Source organism: Xenia sp. Carnegie-2017, unplaced genomic scaffold (genome assembly GCF_021976095.1).
Source record: "Xenia sp. Carnegie-2017 unplaced genomic scaffold, XeniaSp_v1 HiC_scaffold_20, whole genome shotgun sequence".
Lineage (NCBI taxonomy): Eukaryota > Metazoa > Cnidaria > Anthozoa > Malacalcyonacea > Xeniidae > Xenia > Xenia sp. Carnegie-2017.
The window spans coordinates 297249-313967 of record NW_025813483.1 but is presented as its reverse complement, the minus strand read 5'-3'; the positions used below and the strand labels follow the sequence as shown (position 1 = coordinate 313967).

Here is a 16719-nt window from a genome sequence, read left to right as displayed (position 1 = left end):
CGTGACTTAACATGCCAATGCTTGCGCAGGTCCTGTTGCAGTGTTGGCAACGAAATTCTCCCGAGTCTGCGACAGTGGAGGCGTTCCTGGTAGCGTGACGTCTTGATCGTTTTACAGCGTTGCCCGCCTCGCCCTCCTTTATTGAGACCTTTACGTGACTTGTCTCTCCAGTCGTATCGATCCGCCGCTTCGAGTTGCCAATTATCTATTGAAATTTGACATGTTTTCAAAGTGTATTTGAGAGAGTCTTTCCAACGCAGGAGCGGACGACCAGTACGTCTCTTTCCTTCAGCGAGCTCTCCAAAGAGTAGCTGTTTGGGTAATCGATTGTTTGCCATGCGAGCAACATGACCAGCCCACCTTAGCTGCATTTTGGCGAGGGTAATCTCAATGTCCATGGAGTTGGCTCTCGTCAGAACTTCGTCATTCGTTACTCTTTGTTGATAGGAAATGCGGAGGATTGCGCGTAGGTGACGTTGTTGTAGCTGACGGAGACGTGTGACGTGTCTACGGTATAACGTCAAGATTCGGCACCATACAAGAGAGTCGACAGTACCACTGCATTATACACGGCGATCTTTGTAGTAACTTTAATGTCATGCGAAGACCACAGACGTTTCCACAGCCTGCCGAATGACGAACTGGCACACTGTATGCGGTTGTCAAGTTCTTTGTCAATGGAGCAGTCGCTGGTGACAGTACTGCCAAGATACTTGAAGGATTGAACGTTTGTGAGCGGAGTGTCATTGACAGTGATCGGGGATGTTATCGGTGAGTACGAGAGAGACATGACTTCTGTTTTCTTTGTGTTGATGATAACGCCAAAGGATTTGGTAGCAGCCTCGAAGCTATCCATCATGCACTGAAGGGATTCCTCCGAGTTGGCAACAAAAACGCAATCATCTGCATATTGAAATTCTCTCATCAGTGTCCGCGTGCATTTGGTGCTGGATTGGAGGCGACGAAGGTTGTAGAGCGAGCCATCCATCCTGGATCGTATGTATATGCCTTCTTCAGGTACGTTTTCAAAGGCATATGAAGAGAGCAGTCGCAAAGAGGGAAAGAGGGTGGGAGCAAGTATACAACCTTGCTTCACTCCATTGTTGTATTGAATGTCACGAGTCAACTCGCCGCCTACCGAGATCTTGACGCACATGTTGGTATGTAATAACTTTAAGATATTGACAAATTTTGGTGGGCAGCCCATTTTTGCGACGATGGTCCACAGTGCCTCACGGTTCACAAGATCAAACGCTTTGGTAAAGTCAACAAAAGTCATGTATAGCTTTTGGTTCTGTTCTCTCGATTTCTCCATGAGCTGTCGAAGGGCGAATATCATATCAGTCGTTCCACGATTTCGGCGGAATCCACACTGGGTTTCTGGCAGTACTGCTTCGGCAATAGGATCGCGCATTCTGTTTAGCAACACTAGAGCGATTATTTTCCCGGCTACAGCCAACAGACTGATGCCTCGATAATTGTTGGTGTTATGGCGATCATTCTTCTTGAAGATGGTGATAATGTTTGCATCACGGAGTTCAGCAGGAATGGTCTCATCGGACCAGATCTTTTCAGTTATGCCATGCAGATGTTTTGCAACCAAGGGTCCTCCGCACACAAATAATTCTGGTGGAATTCCATCAGGGCCCGCACTTTTGTTGCACTTGATATGTTTGATGGCATTTTCAACTTCTTCGAGAGTGGGCACATCACCAAGAGTGTCAATCATGGGTCATTGAGGGAGGTTGTTGATGACATCCTCATCATAGATGCTGGTCTCGCTTAGAAGCTGTGTGAAGTGCTCAGTCCACCGTTCTCGGATGTCGTCGGATGTCGTAAGGAGCTTGGTACCGTCCGAGTTGAGCAACGGGACAACGGAGCTCTTTTTTGGCCCGTAAATGACGTTCAGCGACCGAAACAATTCTTTCGCATTTCCAGTGTCAGCATATCTTTGGGTCTCTTCTGCGCGTTCTTGCCACCATTTGTCTTTCATAACTCGGAGTCTGTTCGCTATGGTCCTCTTTATTTCCTTTAGTCTGTCACCGATTTCATTCATTCTTGCTTTCATCAGTTCGGCAATTTCTACGTCATTCTCATCAAACCAGTCCTTATGAGAATGCTTTTGGTAGCCAAGGACAGTCTCAGCTGAGTTAAGAAGAACCGTCTTCAGACTATCCCACTCTGGAGCAGCGATATTCTGTAGCTGTTCGTCGATGCAGGTTCTGAGGGATGTTGCGACTTCTTCTGATTTGAGTTTCGAGACGCAGAATTTCTTCGGAATTTTCTGAGCTTTTCTGGGTGCAGGTTTGCTGATCTTAAGACACACCTTTGAAATAAGAAGTCTATGGTCCGTCCAACAATCAGCACCTCGCATGACTCTAGTGACATGGAAGTCTGATATGTCTTTTGACTTTGTAATGATGTAGTCAATTTGGTGCCAGTGACCAGAGCGAGCGTGCTTCCATGTTGTCTTTAATTTGTTTGGTAGTTGGAAGTACGAGTTGGTGATGGTCAGGTTGTTTTCAGCGCACATTGTTAAGAGAAGATTACCATTGCTATTTACATTGCCGATGCCATGGTGACCGAGAACGGATGGCCAGGTGTGGAAATCATTGCCAACTCTAGCGTTGAAATCGCCAAGGACGATGCATTTGTCGTGGGCTGGAATAGTGCGAATGATGGCTGACAAATCTTCATAAAATGCATCTTTCATGATGTCAGAATGCTGCATAGTAGGAGCATACACGCTGATGAGATGGAGCGAACGTTGCTTATTCAACAGCAAACGAAGTGACATGATGCGGTCCGAATGTCCAACTGGAAGCTCAGATAATCGGATGGAGGACTTGATAGCAAAGCAAACTCCTGATTCGTGTTTCTCTGAAGAATGTTTGCCTTTCCAGTAGAAAGTGTATCCACCCGCTGCCTCTGTGAGTGATCCCGAATCGTGGAGTCTTGTCTCGCTTAGAGCAGCAACGTCAATATTATAACGATGTAGCTCACGGGCTACAAGAGCGGTAGAACGCTCAGGACGAATGTTTCCTGGATTGTCATTTAGGGTTCTTACGTTCCAGGCCGCAAGTTTTCGAATTTCATTGTTATTTCGACCGCTTTGAGTGAGTACCCCCCAGCCGCGGTGTGCTGAGCAGGCGAGTGATGAGAGTGCGATTTACTCCACCTTTTCTAGGAGCTTCCCCGGATTGGGGGAGGGTGCGCATCCCTAAAAAGGGCATCCTCGTCGCTTGATGAAATACCGAAGGATATTATCTCTCATTCTATCCAGCGATTGTTAGAATCCAAGCCGCCAGCAATCGAATTTCGCACTAGAGGCTGCCAGCCTACTAAGCCTGCCCCCGTCATGAGTCATCCGTATTGATGGACTTTTGATAGACTTTTGATTGCAGACTGCATGCACAGTGAGAAGAGCATGGTTGTGCAGGCCATGTTCTATTGGCTTGGCCACGCGGTTCCATCTTCAGTGGCACAAATGATCGCGACGACTGTGAAACTACGCGGTTGCAGGGAGAGGCCGTCGACACAGTTAATCCGTGAGCGCCCTTTGCTGGCGTTTTTCCCGTTACGCCGAAAACCATTTACCATGACTGGGGACTATTTAATCCATAGCTGGGCGAACCTTGTCAGACCGCAGGGCGTGTCCACACGTAGGTGGGCCTGGCCTGTCGTGACTGCGGGGGGTTTGTCCTCCGGAGGTTTCTGTCAGGGTTACCTCACCCTTAGCCTTTGGGCAGTCAAACCCTAACCGCAAGGCAGCGGATTCCAGTTAATTTAAGGGCGCCGGAAGCTCGCCCCTCGCCAGAGCCCCGTTAGCCAAACACAGGCTGCACCACGAGTAGGTGGGGTTGACTTGACTGACAGAAGCTTTATTATCGCTTGGACATTTGCGGCACTTTTAATGCGCGTCCGTATGAGTCCTTACAACCCAGTATATACACTTTGTATAAATATTATATATAATAACATTAAATATTATATATATATATATATATATATATATCAAATTATTATTTTAATAGATTTAACGAAAATTAGAGTCTTAATTTTTAGTTCTCCAAATATGAATTAACAATTAACAAAATAGCTGCATCCGAATGTCGATTGAAACGTAAAGTATGCAAGCAAATAAGTTCCAGCAAGTGCAGATACCATGATATTTTTTTGATACCAGTGCATTTGAAATGTGATAGTTGTCAACGATTCATTTGCAAGGTTTATTTATATACTAACAGCAATCTTGGTATGTGTTTTATAACGCATCTTTTTATAAGTATGTAGCTACATTTGTTATATTGGTGCTGTGTATGTTGAATGTGATTGGCTCATTCGTAGTTACATGTTTACTTAATGAGGAAGCAATATAGCTATGGAGACAAAAACTTAAAAACCAACATTTCTTGAGCTTATAAAGCGATGAAATTCAGCTTTTAATAGGAAAAAAAGATTCAGAAAACACTCTGAAGTAAACAAAAATTCTATCATCATCGTCATGACATCTTGCATTGAAATTTCTCGAGACAGAGATATCTTTCCTGGAAACATTGGGACTGACTCGAGGAAAACAAAACTATTTTATAGACAAAATAGGGTCAGTACATAAGAGACGAACGTAATTTTTAACATTTAAAGCATTAAATATTTATTGGTTTTAAAAGGAAATCTTGAGTGACGCTGACTGAAGAAATGAGTAGCCTCTTCTCTACCCCCCTCCCCCTATTAGCATTCTACTAATGGCCCTGACTACATGGAAAATTTGGTTATTTGACTTTAAAATAGCATAATGTTATTTGACTCTAAATGTAGCATTATGCATGCTACATTTTTGTTTTGTTTAATGACATTCCAACTATTAAGCTTTTATTTAACTCTTTTTAAAGAAGCCCGTAAACCGTCATAACCAGTCGAGAGTATTGTACAACAAAAATAAATAAAGTTTATTCGAAGAAAGTGAATTCATCATTCAAAAAACATGTCGTGTATATTGAAGAACACAGCTTCTACAGAGTTAAGTTAATCATGAGAGTTTTTCATCAATTGTTAAAATCACAGGATTCAACTTGCCGTTGGCCAAAATTAGGATGATGTTTTCACTGATGACTTTCAATGTCTCAATTACTGCAGCACATTTTTTGGCGTATTTTTACATTTACAAAAACCTTAGACGCAAATCCATTGGTTAGATTATATTCTTTAGAAATAAAAAACCAATAGTGTTTTTCTGAATGTATTTTGAAAAAAAAAATTGAGGAGCTTTAATTTATTTTGACGTACATTAGATCCGCCACTGTTTCCTCGTGTTTTAGATGTGCAATTATCACTAATGGTAAAATAGAGATATTGTCGTGATGACAAATTTAAAAATTGTCTTGAAAAGAGAAAATACTAGAGCAAATACTAGAGCAAATACTCGTGTTTTCGATGTGCAATTATCATTAATGGTAAAATAGAGATATTGTCGTGGTGACAAATTTAAAAATTGTCTTGAAAAGAGAAAATATTAGAGCAAATACTAGAGCAAATACTCGTGTTTTCGATGTGCAATTATCACTAATGGTAAAATAGAGATATTTTCGTGGTGACAAATTTAATAATTGTTTTGAAAAGAGCAAATACCATGGTGAAATTGTGAATGGTAAAATACTAACGTAAGTAATTTACGATTCACCATTGTATTGGCTCTTTTCAAGACAAATTTCAAATTATCGTAATTTGAAAAAAAAGCGTCAATGATATAACAGTTGCTGTTCTGAAAGCTTTTGAATGCATGCTTCCAGTCACTTTTATTAACAAGCATGTTGAGATTTCGTAGAAATTCAGTTTGAAAAAACAGGAAATATAGTGCTCAATCTAGCTACCAAAAGTATTTTTAACTTCGAAAGAGACAGTCATCATGGAATACAATAATACACTCGCGTTGTTGAACACATGAAAGGTGACTGGGACTGAATCATTAAAAAGTAATTACCTTTTGATATGTGTAATAATGTAACACAACCAAGTCCCATCGTATTGTGCATCTTAAATATCTTTTCTGGAAAGCCACCACTCGATGGAATAACAAAAGACAACAAAAAGTTGCCAGCCCTGATTTGTGATCCTGGAACATATAGTTGACTGTGCCATTGAGTCTCTTCATTACAGGATGGACATTGGGATGTAATTGAGATGTTACTTCCATTTGCTTTGCAGTTGACTTCTGGGTTCTCATGTTTGCGCTTGAAACAAAACCTAAACAATAGTAATAGGCGAGAAAGGAACAGAATATACTTTTGCTCCGCTCGAAGATTACTTCCCGCCAAACTGATTCTACACAAAATAAGGAAATATATAAAAACATACAACATTTGCAAATACTGATAATAACCAACCATTCATGATCATCAGTTTTAGTTTCTGTTTCGGTTTCATATCTTGATCCAAAGTCTTCAGGTTCCTAAGATTCTGCTTCATATTCCTCATCATTTGATTCATCTTTATTACTATCCATTTACGTTTCGTAAGATGGTGCAGGGTTGAAATCTGTTTTGTGATTTTTGTTTGTTGTCTTTACTCCTCTCCATCGTGATTCCAGCAATTTTACTAAAAATGTATAAGGTAATTGAATGTTTCAGAGATAAGTGTAAATGTAAAGTCATATTCAAATTTGCGATCCTTACTTCTTACTCTTTTTCCGGAATGTTTTAGCTTTAACATTTCATCTTTTCACTATTTTTTGCAAGTTCTCAACTATATTTAATAGCATTCGCTTTTCTTCCACCCACTTAGCACAATGAATGCAATTGTCATTCTCTGATGCCATATCACTGGAATGGATCTGAATAGCGTCATCTCTCCTCATTTTAAGAATGTGATGTGTTGCTGACACTCTATTTTGGGAAAGACAAAGCATCTTGTATTACCTGTAAATATGAAATGTTAAAAGTTGGCATAAATTGAATGTCTTTGATTCAAAAGTATATAATAAATATTAATTTAGAAATTATTCCAGTTAATAATACTATTACATAGCCTACAAGCCTAATTTTGTTTATGTCTCTAATAACGAAAACATATTTGAATCAATAGAAACAGTACCTACCATTCTTTTATCTCTGCGTGATATAGTATCCTCTTTTGCCTTCGATGGCAAATGCACCATCGGAAAATGAACACGCCAAATTCATCGCGCTTTACCGTCTTAAACAGGACGCATCCAGGATTTTTTTGTTGTTAGTACAAATGACCAAATGCCGGAGGCGTTCACTATCTTGGGGGTCCGGAGGCATACTCTCGCGAAAAAGTTTGATACACTGATGCTTAACATGTAATTTATGGCGTTTAAGCTGTCGTCTAAACCTATTGTTTGTTGTGATCATATCTCGACTAAGGTCATATTTATAACGTTTTTTAAAGTCCCGTTGAATGGACGCTAGATTTATCGTTTCTTTGAAGAGTTAGTTAAAGAGAAGCAACGTTAGACCATCAAATTTTAGTTTTATTGCCTGGACTGTAGGATAAAATGTTAATTGCGGGAAGGAGTGTATTTTCATATATTTGACTATGCCTGACTGATTTCTTTGGAAAACAAAATCACTTTCAAAAGTAATTACTCGCGCACAATTGAATATATGTCCCCCCATTAACGTCGTGGCTAGGGCCCTCATCATAGCTTATCAGCATGCTTAAGACTCACTGTAGAAATGAACTTTTCGTTCACCTAAGTATCTAAAATAAACCAGGTCTTTACATTCCCAGCCTTAAAAATATCTTTATGATTGGCCTGTATAGGAAATTGTAAACATCATGATTATCACTGAAGACACTCATTATATACCTTGAAAGACCAAAAAATTGTAATAATTCCATGCAAAAGTAGAAGGTGATGAACAGATCTTAACTAAGCACTATGTGAAAAATAATGTATTTTATTAAAATAAGTTCAATAGTGCTCACAGTACATTCATGCAACCAGTTATTATGAAACTGTTTATCTTTAGCCCATATAGAGAATTTACCATGTTTGTCATGTATAAGAAGAGTAATGACTTTCTCAATTTCAGAATTTATAATTTTAAAGAGTAACAGGTAACAGCAGGTAACATCAAATTCGTGGTAATACATAGAATTAGATGACGAGGGACATGGTTAGAACATTTATAAATGTCATGGCTTTTTGATGACAGAAAGAATAAAAATCTTGGTATCAAAATAAACTTTTTATTACTGGTTATATTTAAAGAACTTGAATGAATATGCCTTTAGGGATTTTAGCCGAAGTTCCGCACTCTGGGGACCCATATAAACAATAAACTTTACTTACTTTTGCAACGATTCAAAAAGCCAAGAACAAAAAAAAACGCAAAATTTTCATATAAACTTTAAAGCCTAACAATTTGTTAGTATTCTCAAAGGTATTTTAATTTTTGAAGTTTTTCGCCATTTTGAATATATACAAAAACAAACCGAAGTTGCCATGTTTCGGTTTAACTACATAAATCGATCACCGAAATGGACAATTTTCTACTTTGAACGAGAAAATTGTTCTACTGGAGGGAATTTCTTAAAACGTATGCTTTGCTTATCTAATCCATATCCAAATAAGTCGAACCCAGCGCCACTTAAGCGTCCCTATTTACCACCGTTTAATTCAGTGCTTTTACGCGCCCGGTGTCACTAACGCCTAAAATTAGAGCAAGCGCTTGCTGCATGACATGGATTAGATAAAAATACTTCAAGACATTTACTTTGAAGTTTACTTTATTAGCAAATATGCTATTGTATTTCGAACAAATACAGTTTAAATGAAAATGCAATATCAATAGAAATCACTTGAAGAAACACACGTTTGTGTTTAATTTTGACAATAATCACATATATGACTTTAGTAGGAACACAATTGGTGAACATGGAAACCGTCGTGTAACTATTGAGTAAAATATGTGACAACGTCTGCGGTTTGTCTTCATAAAAGCCATTAAAAGAGAACAAAACAATGCACTTTCATTTAAACTATGTTTCTTTTATAGTTTTTATGAAGACATTCCACATACCTAGACCTGGTGTACTAATCGTTTATTTTTAACGCTGGTTTACGCTGTGGCTTGCAGCATTGAAATTCCCTAGAATGAAGTCATCTTTAAAAGAAAACAACATATCATTTTTACATTTACAGTGATTGCCACGCCGCTCCTAAAACTGTAAATGTCTTAACAAACTGAATACTTTTCTAAAGCTTCAATTTGTTGAAGAATAAATAACTAAAATTAAGATTGAAATTTGCTTCCAATTTTATAAATTTTAGCCATCTCTTAAAAGTTAGAATTCATCCTTTAAATTTTTAAAGGTACTAACCCTACACATAATATCTGAGCTTAGCATCTACCCGCAGCAATTACAGCGAATGCCTAAACTATCTGAACTTCCTACCTGCGCATGAAACCGGCATTCCACCCTGAAAAGGAATGCCCCTTGAAGGAGGTAACCCATCATGCCCTTAACTTAACCTAACCTAGTTCTTGTTGCACCTACGGGTGACCTCCAACTGGGTTCAGTTGAACTACACATGAATTATAGGGGATCCAGGAGTACCTTAAAAGTCACCGTAGAAAGCCGTTCATGAAATTGGCTAACTACAACGACTGCATGCTTTTACCCTACTAGGGGAGAGATTTTTTCTTTTCACCAGAACCACCATCTTTGCTTTGTTTTCATATAGTCTTGCTCGCTTGATCCAGTCTTCTAAAGTCTTCTTACAGATGCAATTCGCATCCTCTACGCTAAGGTACCATTTGTACCCACTAACCCCAAGTAGAAGTTGCCTTCCTTTGGCCAAACTTCACTTGCACTTCCGATATAAGCTGTTATGATCATCCTGTTTATCACTCTGCGAGGCAAAAATCGCTGCTACCATGCGTGGCTCGTTATATCAGCATATTCACAAGAGGTTATAAAAAGTAAACAGAATAGAACAGACGCAATTGACAAATAACAGCGCGTTGACATAAATATTACACTTATTAAAGAACAAATTTTACCAAACCAAAAGTAATAACGAATTATATTATATTAAACCAAATCACAAACGAATTGTTTGAATCAAAAAGAAAATTTTACAACCTCTTGAACAAGACTATTTTTGAATATGCACGTGAGAACTTCAACAGGAAAATGCATTTATTAGTTTGTTTGCATTAAAAAATAGTCTTACAGTGGAATATACTGCACACCAGGATTTTTTTGAGTATCACCAGAATTGTATTAAAGACTTGGCCTGTTAAAAGGCTTTACTACGTATTTACAAAGTAACACTCACGGTTTTCGGCGAATCTCTGGCCAGGCATCCTTTAACGACAGACGACGAACGACGAACTTTTATCAATTGTAAGAGATCAGATGTTCAAAATGTAAAACCACGTGGATGCCCGAAATTTTTTTTAAAAAATTTAGAACAACGATGGTTCATTCATCGTTTCCAATTTTCCGGCTACCTGACGAACATCCCCCGTTTTATGTCAATGACGGCAAGCACAGAAGCAAGATTGGCCATTTCTTACAACTGCACATGTCGCAAACGGCATAAAATCAAAAATCTCAACAGTCAGTCGGCAAATTAGGATTTTTGTTTACAACTTTCGAAAAAAGAAATACCATTTTTTTATACCGAAAAATTTTCATTTCAATTAATTTTAAAATTTATGAGTGGCGAGGTTTCGAGACTTGTCTTTGTGATTACAAGGCATTGACCATAATAACAGTAGGACAAAAACCAAGGAAACACGTTTCAAAAATCCATAGTCCAGTAAAATAGTGGCTCCCTCTATGAACACTGTGTAGAGCTGATGGAGTCGTTCCTCTCGATTGTATTGTATTTTTGGTTTGGTAGTTTCTCATTTATAGCTAAACCATGGACAAAGCGTTCGCCAACTTTAATACCCACCAGAGAATATAGTGTCCATTCTCAAACATTATTTATAGGGTTTCTAGAAGAATAGCGTAGTCAAAGTTAATAATTTCTTTAAATAAATGCAGTTAATAAATGCAGTGAAACTTTTGGCAAAAATTATGATAAAAATATTAAGGAAGAAAAGACAATTTACTTACTATGAACAATTTATTCAGTTTCAAAGCAGCTCAAAGGAAGTAGAATTTCAACAAAAATTACAGAATCTAATGCTGCATAACACAAACGTTTTGTTATTATGTGTAGCTCAGCCTGAAGGGAATGGTTGAAAAAGCCAAATACATCTCCATCGTGAAAATTAGTCAACTTCTTTATTTATACTTGTCCACCATCGTCTTGAATATAAGCCATCATCATTTGTTCAATGTATCTCGATCACGTTTAGTGATCATTTGTCGATGAATACAAGTAAGTTGAATTTCAACCAAAAGTACAGAATCTACTGCTGCATAGGAAAAACTTCTTGTTATTATGTGTAGCTCAAAATCAAGGTAATGGTTGACAAAAGCCATTTCGTCTCAATCGGGAAAAATTATCAACTTCGTTATAATAAACGTGTCCACAATCGCGTGGTGAATATATAAGATTAAGTCTAAAATCAAGCAGAGAACAAACATCAGTTATAAAAAAGGAAATTTTATGGAAAAACTCAAGTTTCGTATTTTTTAAGGATAAGAAAACAATGCCGTTCATACACACTTTGACTAACTAGAGATAAATTCCTCAGTTACAAGAAGTTCCAAAGACAAATTTACCTGAGTGTGGCTTCAAAAAATTTTAAAAGATATGCGTATCACAGTCGACGAACTGTTGCAACTTCTACCAAACACTCATCTTCCACGTACTGTTGTAATAATTCAAATAACAAGTTCTCAAATGGGTAAATCTTCAAGTATGGCAAAGCTGCCCAACGTGTTGCATTTTGATCGGCCAGTTTTTAGGTGTGTTATCATTTGTAATTGATACCCAGAATAAAAGTCATTAGCATTTCATATTTTATTGCATTTATTAGCCAAAATTTTGAAATTTATAATTAGTTCTAAATGACGATTTCAATGAGTACGTCCTGTATGGTTCGTACAAGGAATTTAAGGTGTAACAGATAATTGTTAACCACGTCATCTTTCTATAAGGTTTCTCAAAACAACTGCGCATGTTTGAAATCCACCGACGTTTAGAATTTTTAGGATTCAGCAATAATTGATCTCCAAGAGACCGCAAGTCCTGTTAAAAACAATACTGCGTGAGGGTCTTGTCAATGATGTTTACGCCTCCTTGGGAGTTCTATATTGCTGATTCATGCAAATGTTAAATGTCCGCTGATTTGAAAGATGATCAATTATGTTGAGTGGCCCTCTACTTGCTGTAATTGCAAATGAATTTACGATCAGAGGCGTAACTAGAACGTTCATTGATAAGAAATTTATTTAAAAACCACCGTGAAAGTAGCAAGCTTTTATATCTACCAACTGGACAAGTCTAATTTGTATCTATAAATTTAGCAAACAAAAAAATAATCTTGATTGCTTGCTTATTTTTTCATCTTTCGTATTGAGATTTTTTTTAGTTATGCTCGAGAATAACGAAACTTAGTAATTTGGTAAAAAACTTGATGTTGCTTTATTATATTTAAAATAGTTACGCGGCATGCGTACAGCTGGGTTTACACAAGGGTCAAAAAGATCACATTGTTTTAAAGAATTCGAGCTTTGCACAAATGACATGCTCAGGAACAGAACTCATCATTTAATTTTAAAATATTACAGTTATTTGTTTTGTATAAGGACATTGTTGCAGACGTTATGCATGTCACATTACGGTGGTATTTACTATTTCAATAAACAAGGCTAAAAGAAATGGGACTAGTCACTGAGGTCAATGCTACATAATTTTCAAACCTAATGTTAATGCTTAGACATTGATTACATAAAGATAATTATTCCAATTATGTAGATTAAAGTGCATGCATGGAGCAAAAGGAGGTGCTTGGAGTAAGGAGCTTGAGCTTTCCACCTTTTTTCAAAGATAAAATTTTTGCTAACATTCATATATTTTAGCTTAACTTGATGCAAAGTAAGACGCAGTATGTATCCTAGCTATAAGTCGTAGCCCCCCTCCCCTCCAGGTTTGAATTTTCGGGACGTTTTTGAAGTGTAGGTGATCATTACACATATTCAAGAATTATGTGTAATGATTCATTCAACATTTTTAAAATCAATAAGAAAAATATTCAGACCTTACTAATGTAGTTATGAAATACTTCACTTTTTCAATGAAGTTAGTCGTTTTCTCAAATAATCCCGTTAAATACACTTTATCAATCATTTTATGTACTATATTTGATATTGGAACTATGTACACGTATAAGAATTGGGAAAAGATGTTCAACTAAGTTTTAAAAAGCACGCAGCAAGCTTCTAGTCTTCCAGTACAAATGCCAAAAGAAGTCAGTCCGATAGAGTATTCAACCCCAATAATTGTTCTACTTTTGCTCCTGTTTCTAGAAGTGTAATGGAATGTAAATGATCTTGAAAAATCACCATGAAGATAAAAACTTCGTAAAACTTTATAATCTTGAGTTTTTTTCAACAAATTAAAACAGAAATAAAAATTTCAAAGAAACTGAACTCCCAAGTTCAAATAAACTTTTTTCTGAACAATAAGATGTTTTAAAAAGTCTTTTTTAAAAACGTGTCCTGATTATTAAACAAGCGTTGACAATAATGTTTCTATAGAGGTAATGTTAATCGTGAGAGTTTTTCATTAAGGGTTGAATTCACAACATTCAACTTGCATTTGGCCAATTAGAATAGTGTTTTCACGGAGGTTTTTCCAAGTGGCAAGTTTTCATCTTTAATTTCATGTAAGAAACTTCCTCTTTTTTAATTTTACCACATTCTATCATATGATAAATCCCATTCATCAAATCATATTTAGTCATAGCAGTGTTCATTTCATCTTCAAAAATGTTTTTCGACTTAATACGATGAAACTCTTTCTCGCAAACACGCCCTAACAATTGATGCCCGTTTAGTATAGACTGAGAATTAACAGTAAACTCGTGTCTTTCTCAACCAGCTGATTTCAACCAATCAATAAGCGATTTATAATACACGGTTAAACAATCATCGTAAAATGGCAAAATCTGAGATATCATTTTAATATTTTTAATAATATCTTCAAAATTGATGTCATCAGAAAAACTTAAACACTCAAAAACCAACATTCGGGGCAAAATTCCTTGACAGGCTACTAACAAGTCAAGGAATTTCTTAAAATTTCTATCTACCAAATAATTATTGGGCGTATTTTTGAAACTTTTCTGTAATGATGTTTTTACTTGATGAAATTCATTCTTGTAGAAACCACTCAAGCTACGAAGGACTAATAGTTCAATACTTTCTCTAGTAAGTTCAACATTAACTCTCTTTAGCTCTATATGTGCATGATAAGCCTAAAGATACACGGTTAAACAATCAAGAAATTTCCTAAAATCTCTATTTACCAAATAACTATCGGGCGTTTTTTTGAAACTTTTCTGTAATGATAATTTTACTCGATGAAATTCATTCTTGTAGAAACAACTAAAGCTACGAAGGACTAATAGTTCAATACTTTCTCTAGTAAGTAATTGCGGTTCAATACTTTCACTAGCAATTGCGGTGAAGATAAAATACAGCAGAAATTTACATATATTATGAAAAAATCATGTCTTAATGCATCATAACTTACCATATCAAGAAAATATACACAGAGTTTTATTTACTAGCAATATCAAACTATCTGCAACTTATGTTGCAATAGTGTAATATGGATTTCAAAATAGCAAATACCATGGTGAATCGTAAAAATAATGACTGTCGAAAGGCTCACTTTATACGTGTTCACACGATCCGTTTTTTGGGATCCGACAAAATCGGATCAGAAAAATCGATCGTGTAAACGGGCCTTCAGATACAATTGTAAATCAGAGCATAAACGTAGTATACATTGTATATACGAAACGTCATACGTAGCGTTTCGCATTTTTATATAGTTATATGGATTTTTATACCGCATGTTAATAGAAAACATAACATAAACATCTTTCATAGCGATCTTGTTATTTTAATACAAAGTGATGAGGGAGGCCTGGTTCCGACACGCCAGTCTTAGTTTATGGCGCTCATCCCATAGAAACATCTTTAAAAACACCCTCGTGCGAAGACAAATGAGTACGTCAGACGGTGCTCGGGGACAAGTAAGGATTACAGGGCAAATAAGTGTGCTCCACCTGATCAGTCATTCCACATATGAAGCTTGTGTCATCGTAGCCATTTTGTTCAAAGTTGGGCTTGTATTGCTATAAGTGGCAACAAAATGATAAATGGTCGTATGATGTAGCTAGTGATCATTTAAGAAATAAAATGCAAACCGAGGAGACCTTTGGGAGAACTCGAGAGCAGATCAGTGCAAGCCCGAGACCGAAGGTCGAGAGTTACACCTGCGCAAGAGTTCTCACAAACGTCTCCGAGGTTTGCATAAGCCAGTGCAAACACGAAAAACATCTTTTATTTGTTTTATAAAATAACAATAATGCGAAAAAGACAAACATTTTAATTTTTTCTCTAAATTGTATTCATGATCGATTTGCAAATTCTCTTTGACTGATTGATAGTTTAGATTGATTTGATTGGTTGAGCTCAGATATGTTTTGCACTGACGAATGCAGACTCAGCTCTAGACCAATCAGCGCACGCGTTTCATTGTGTTTATTTTATAAAGAAAAATGACGCGCGAAAACTCCACAATATTTCTGACTTACCTTCATTTTACCATCCAACCAGTCTTCGACACTTGTATGCGATTTGAATTGCGGTAATTTATGATGGAAATGAACACTTCTCTTAGGGGGTGTTTACATGAATCCGGAATGAGTCACAACTCGAGTTCATTCCTAGTTTCATTCCGGATCGAAATTTACTTTTTTTCTCATGTAAACGCGATTTGAGTTTCATTCTGAAATGATATTGTGATTAAAGACAAATCACGCGTGTGCCATGGGTATTGTCTTCTGGCAAATTGAAGCTCGTAAATAAATAAAGAGGCTAAATGGGTTAAAATGAGTGCGAAGAAAATCAACAATTAGTTTCATGTAAACACGGATTGACATCACGTTTCGATCGGGATTAAAAGTCATTCCGGATTCATGTAAACACCCCCTTAGGGTGGCCGGGAAGACGGAATTCTTCTGAAACAAAAAATTTCATAGGTTGAATTGAGCTCGTTATGAAGCCTTAAATGTATCATGTTCGACGATGAAAACAAGTGTTTCGACCAGCAAAGCAAAAAATTTTTCGCACTCAAGTTTATAATACTCCCGTCGAAAAACAGCCAATGGGAAAATAAAATAGTCACGTGACTTCACCTATATTTGAATCGTGTGAAGGAGATCTCGGTCCTTTCTTCAGCGCAGGTTTCAACGGTCGAGTGGGAGACGTGGGTCATATGGGAGAAGACAAGTTCTCTTCCGTCTTGGCAGTTTTATTATAATTCTCATCAACAATTTCACTATTATCATCGCTCTGTTCCATGTTGGACTCCTGCAATGTTTGATCTGATTGACTATCAGACTAAGAAATAAAAAAAATCATAAGTACTGAAGATTAACGTTCTTCTTTGCACGCTGCCTCCCCTTCCCTAATTCATAAGTACTGAAGATTAACGTTCTTCTTTGCACGCTGCCTCCCCTTCCCTAATTCATAAGTACTGAAGATTAACGTTCT

General features: G+C 37.0%; 1 protein-coding gene and 1 long non-coding RNA gene across 2 annotated transcripts; both read right to left on the bottom strand.

The window, feature by feature from the left end:
• Positions 1-1732: 1732 nt before the first annotated feature.
• Positions 1733-6020, bottom strand: LOC124443185 (craniofacial development protein 2-like). Its single transcript, XM_046993721.1, has 2 exons — positions 5981-6020; positions 1733-3042 (listed from the first exon to the last, which is right to left on the bottom strand). The coding sequence occupies exons 1-2, from the start codon at positions 6018-6020 to the stop codon at positions 1733-1735; spliced, it is 1350 nt and encodes a 449-aa protein (XP_046849677.1).
• Positions 6021-14639: 8619 nt separating this feature from the next.
• LOC124442315 lies at positions 14640-15839 on the bottom strand. The gene is made up of 2 exons (XR_006947211.1): positions 15759-15839; positions 14640-15296 (listed from the first exon to the last, which is right to left on the bottom strand). It is a non-coding gene; the product is annotated as an uncharacterized LOC124442315 (long non-coding RNA).
• Positions 15840-16719: the final 880 nt, after the last annotated feature.

Excerpts from the sequence above, each read along its gene's own strand:
- LOC124443185 (XM_046993721.1), bottom strand. The coding sequence starts at position 6,020 with ATGGGACTTGGTTGTGTTACATTATTACACATATCAAAAG. Across the intron at positions 3,043-5,980 it reads ATTATTACACATATCAAAAG|GAAACATTCGTCCTGAGCGT; the intron begins GTAATTACTTTT and ends ATGACAATCCAG.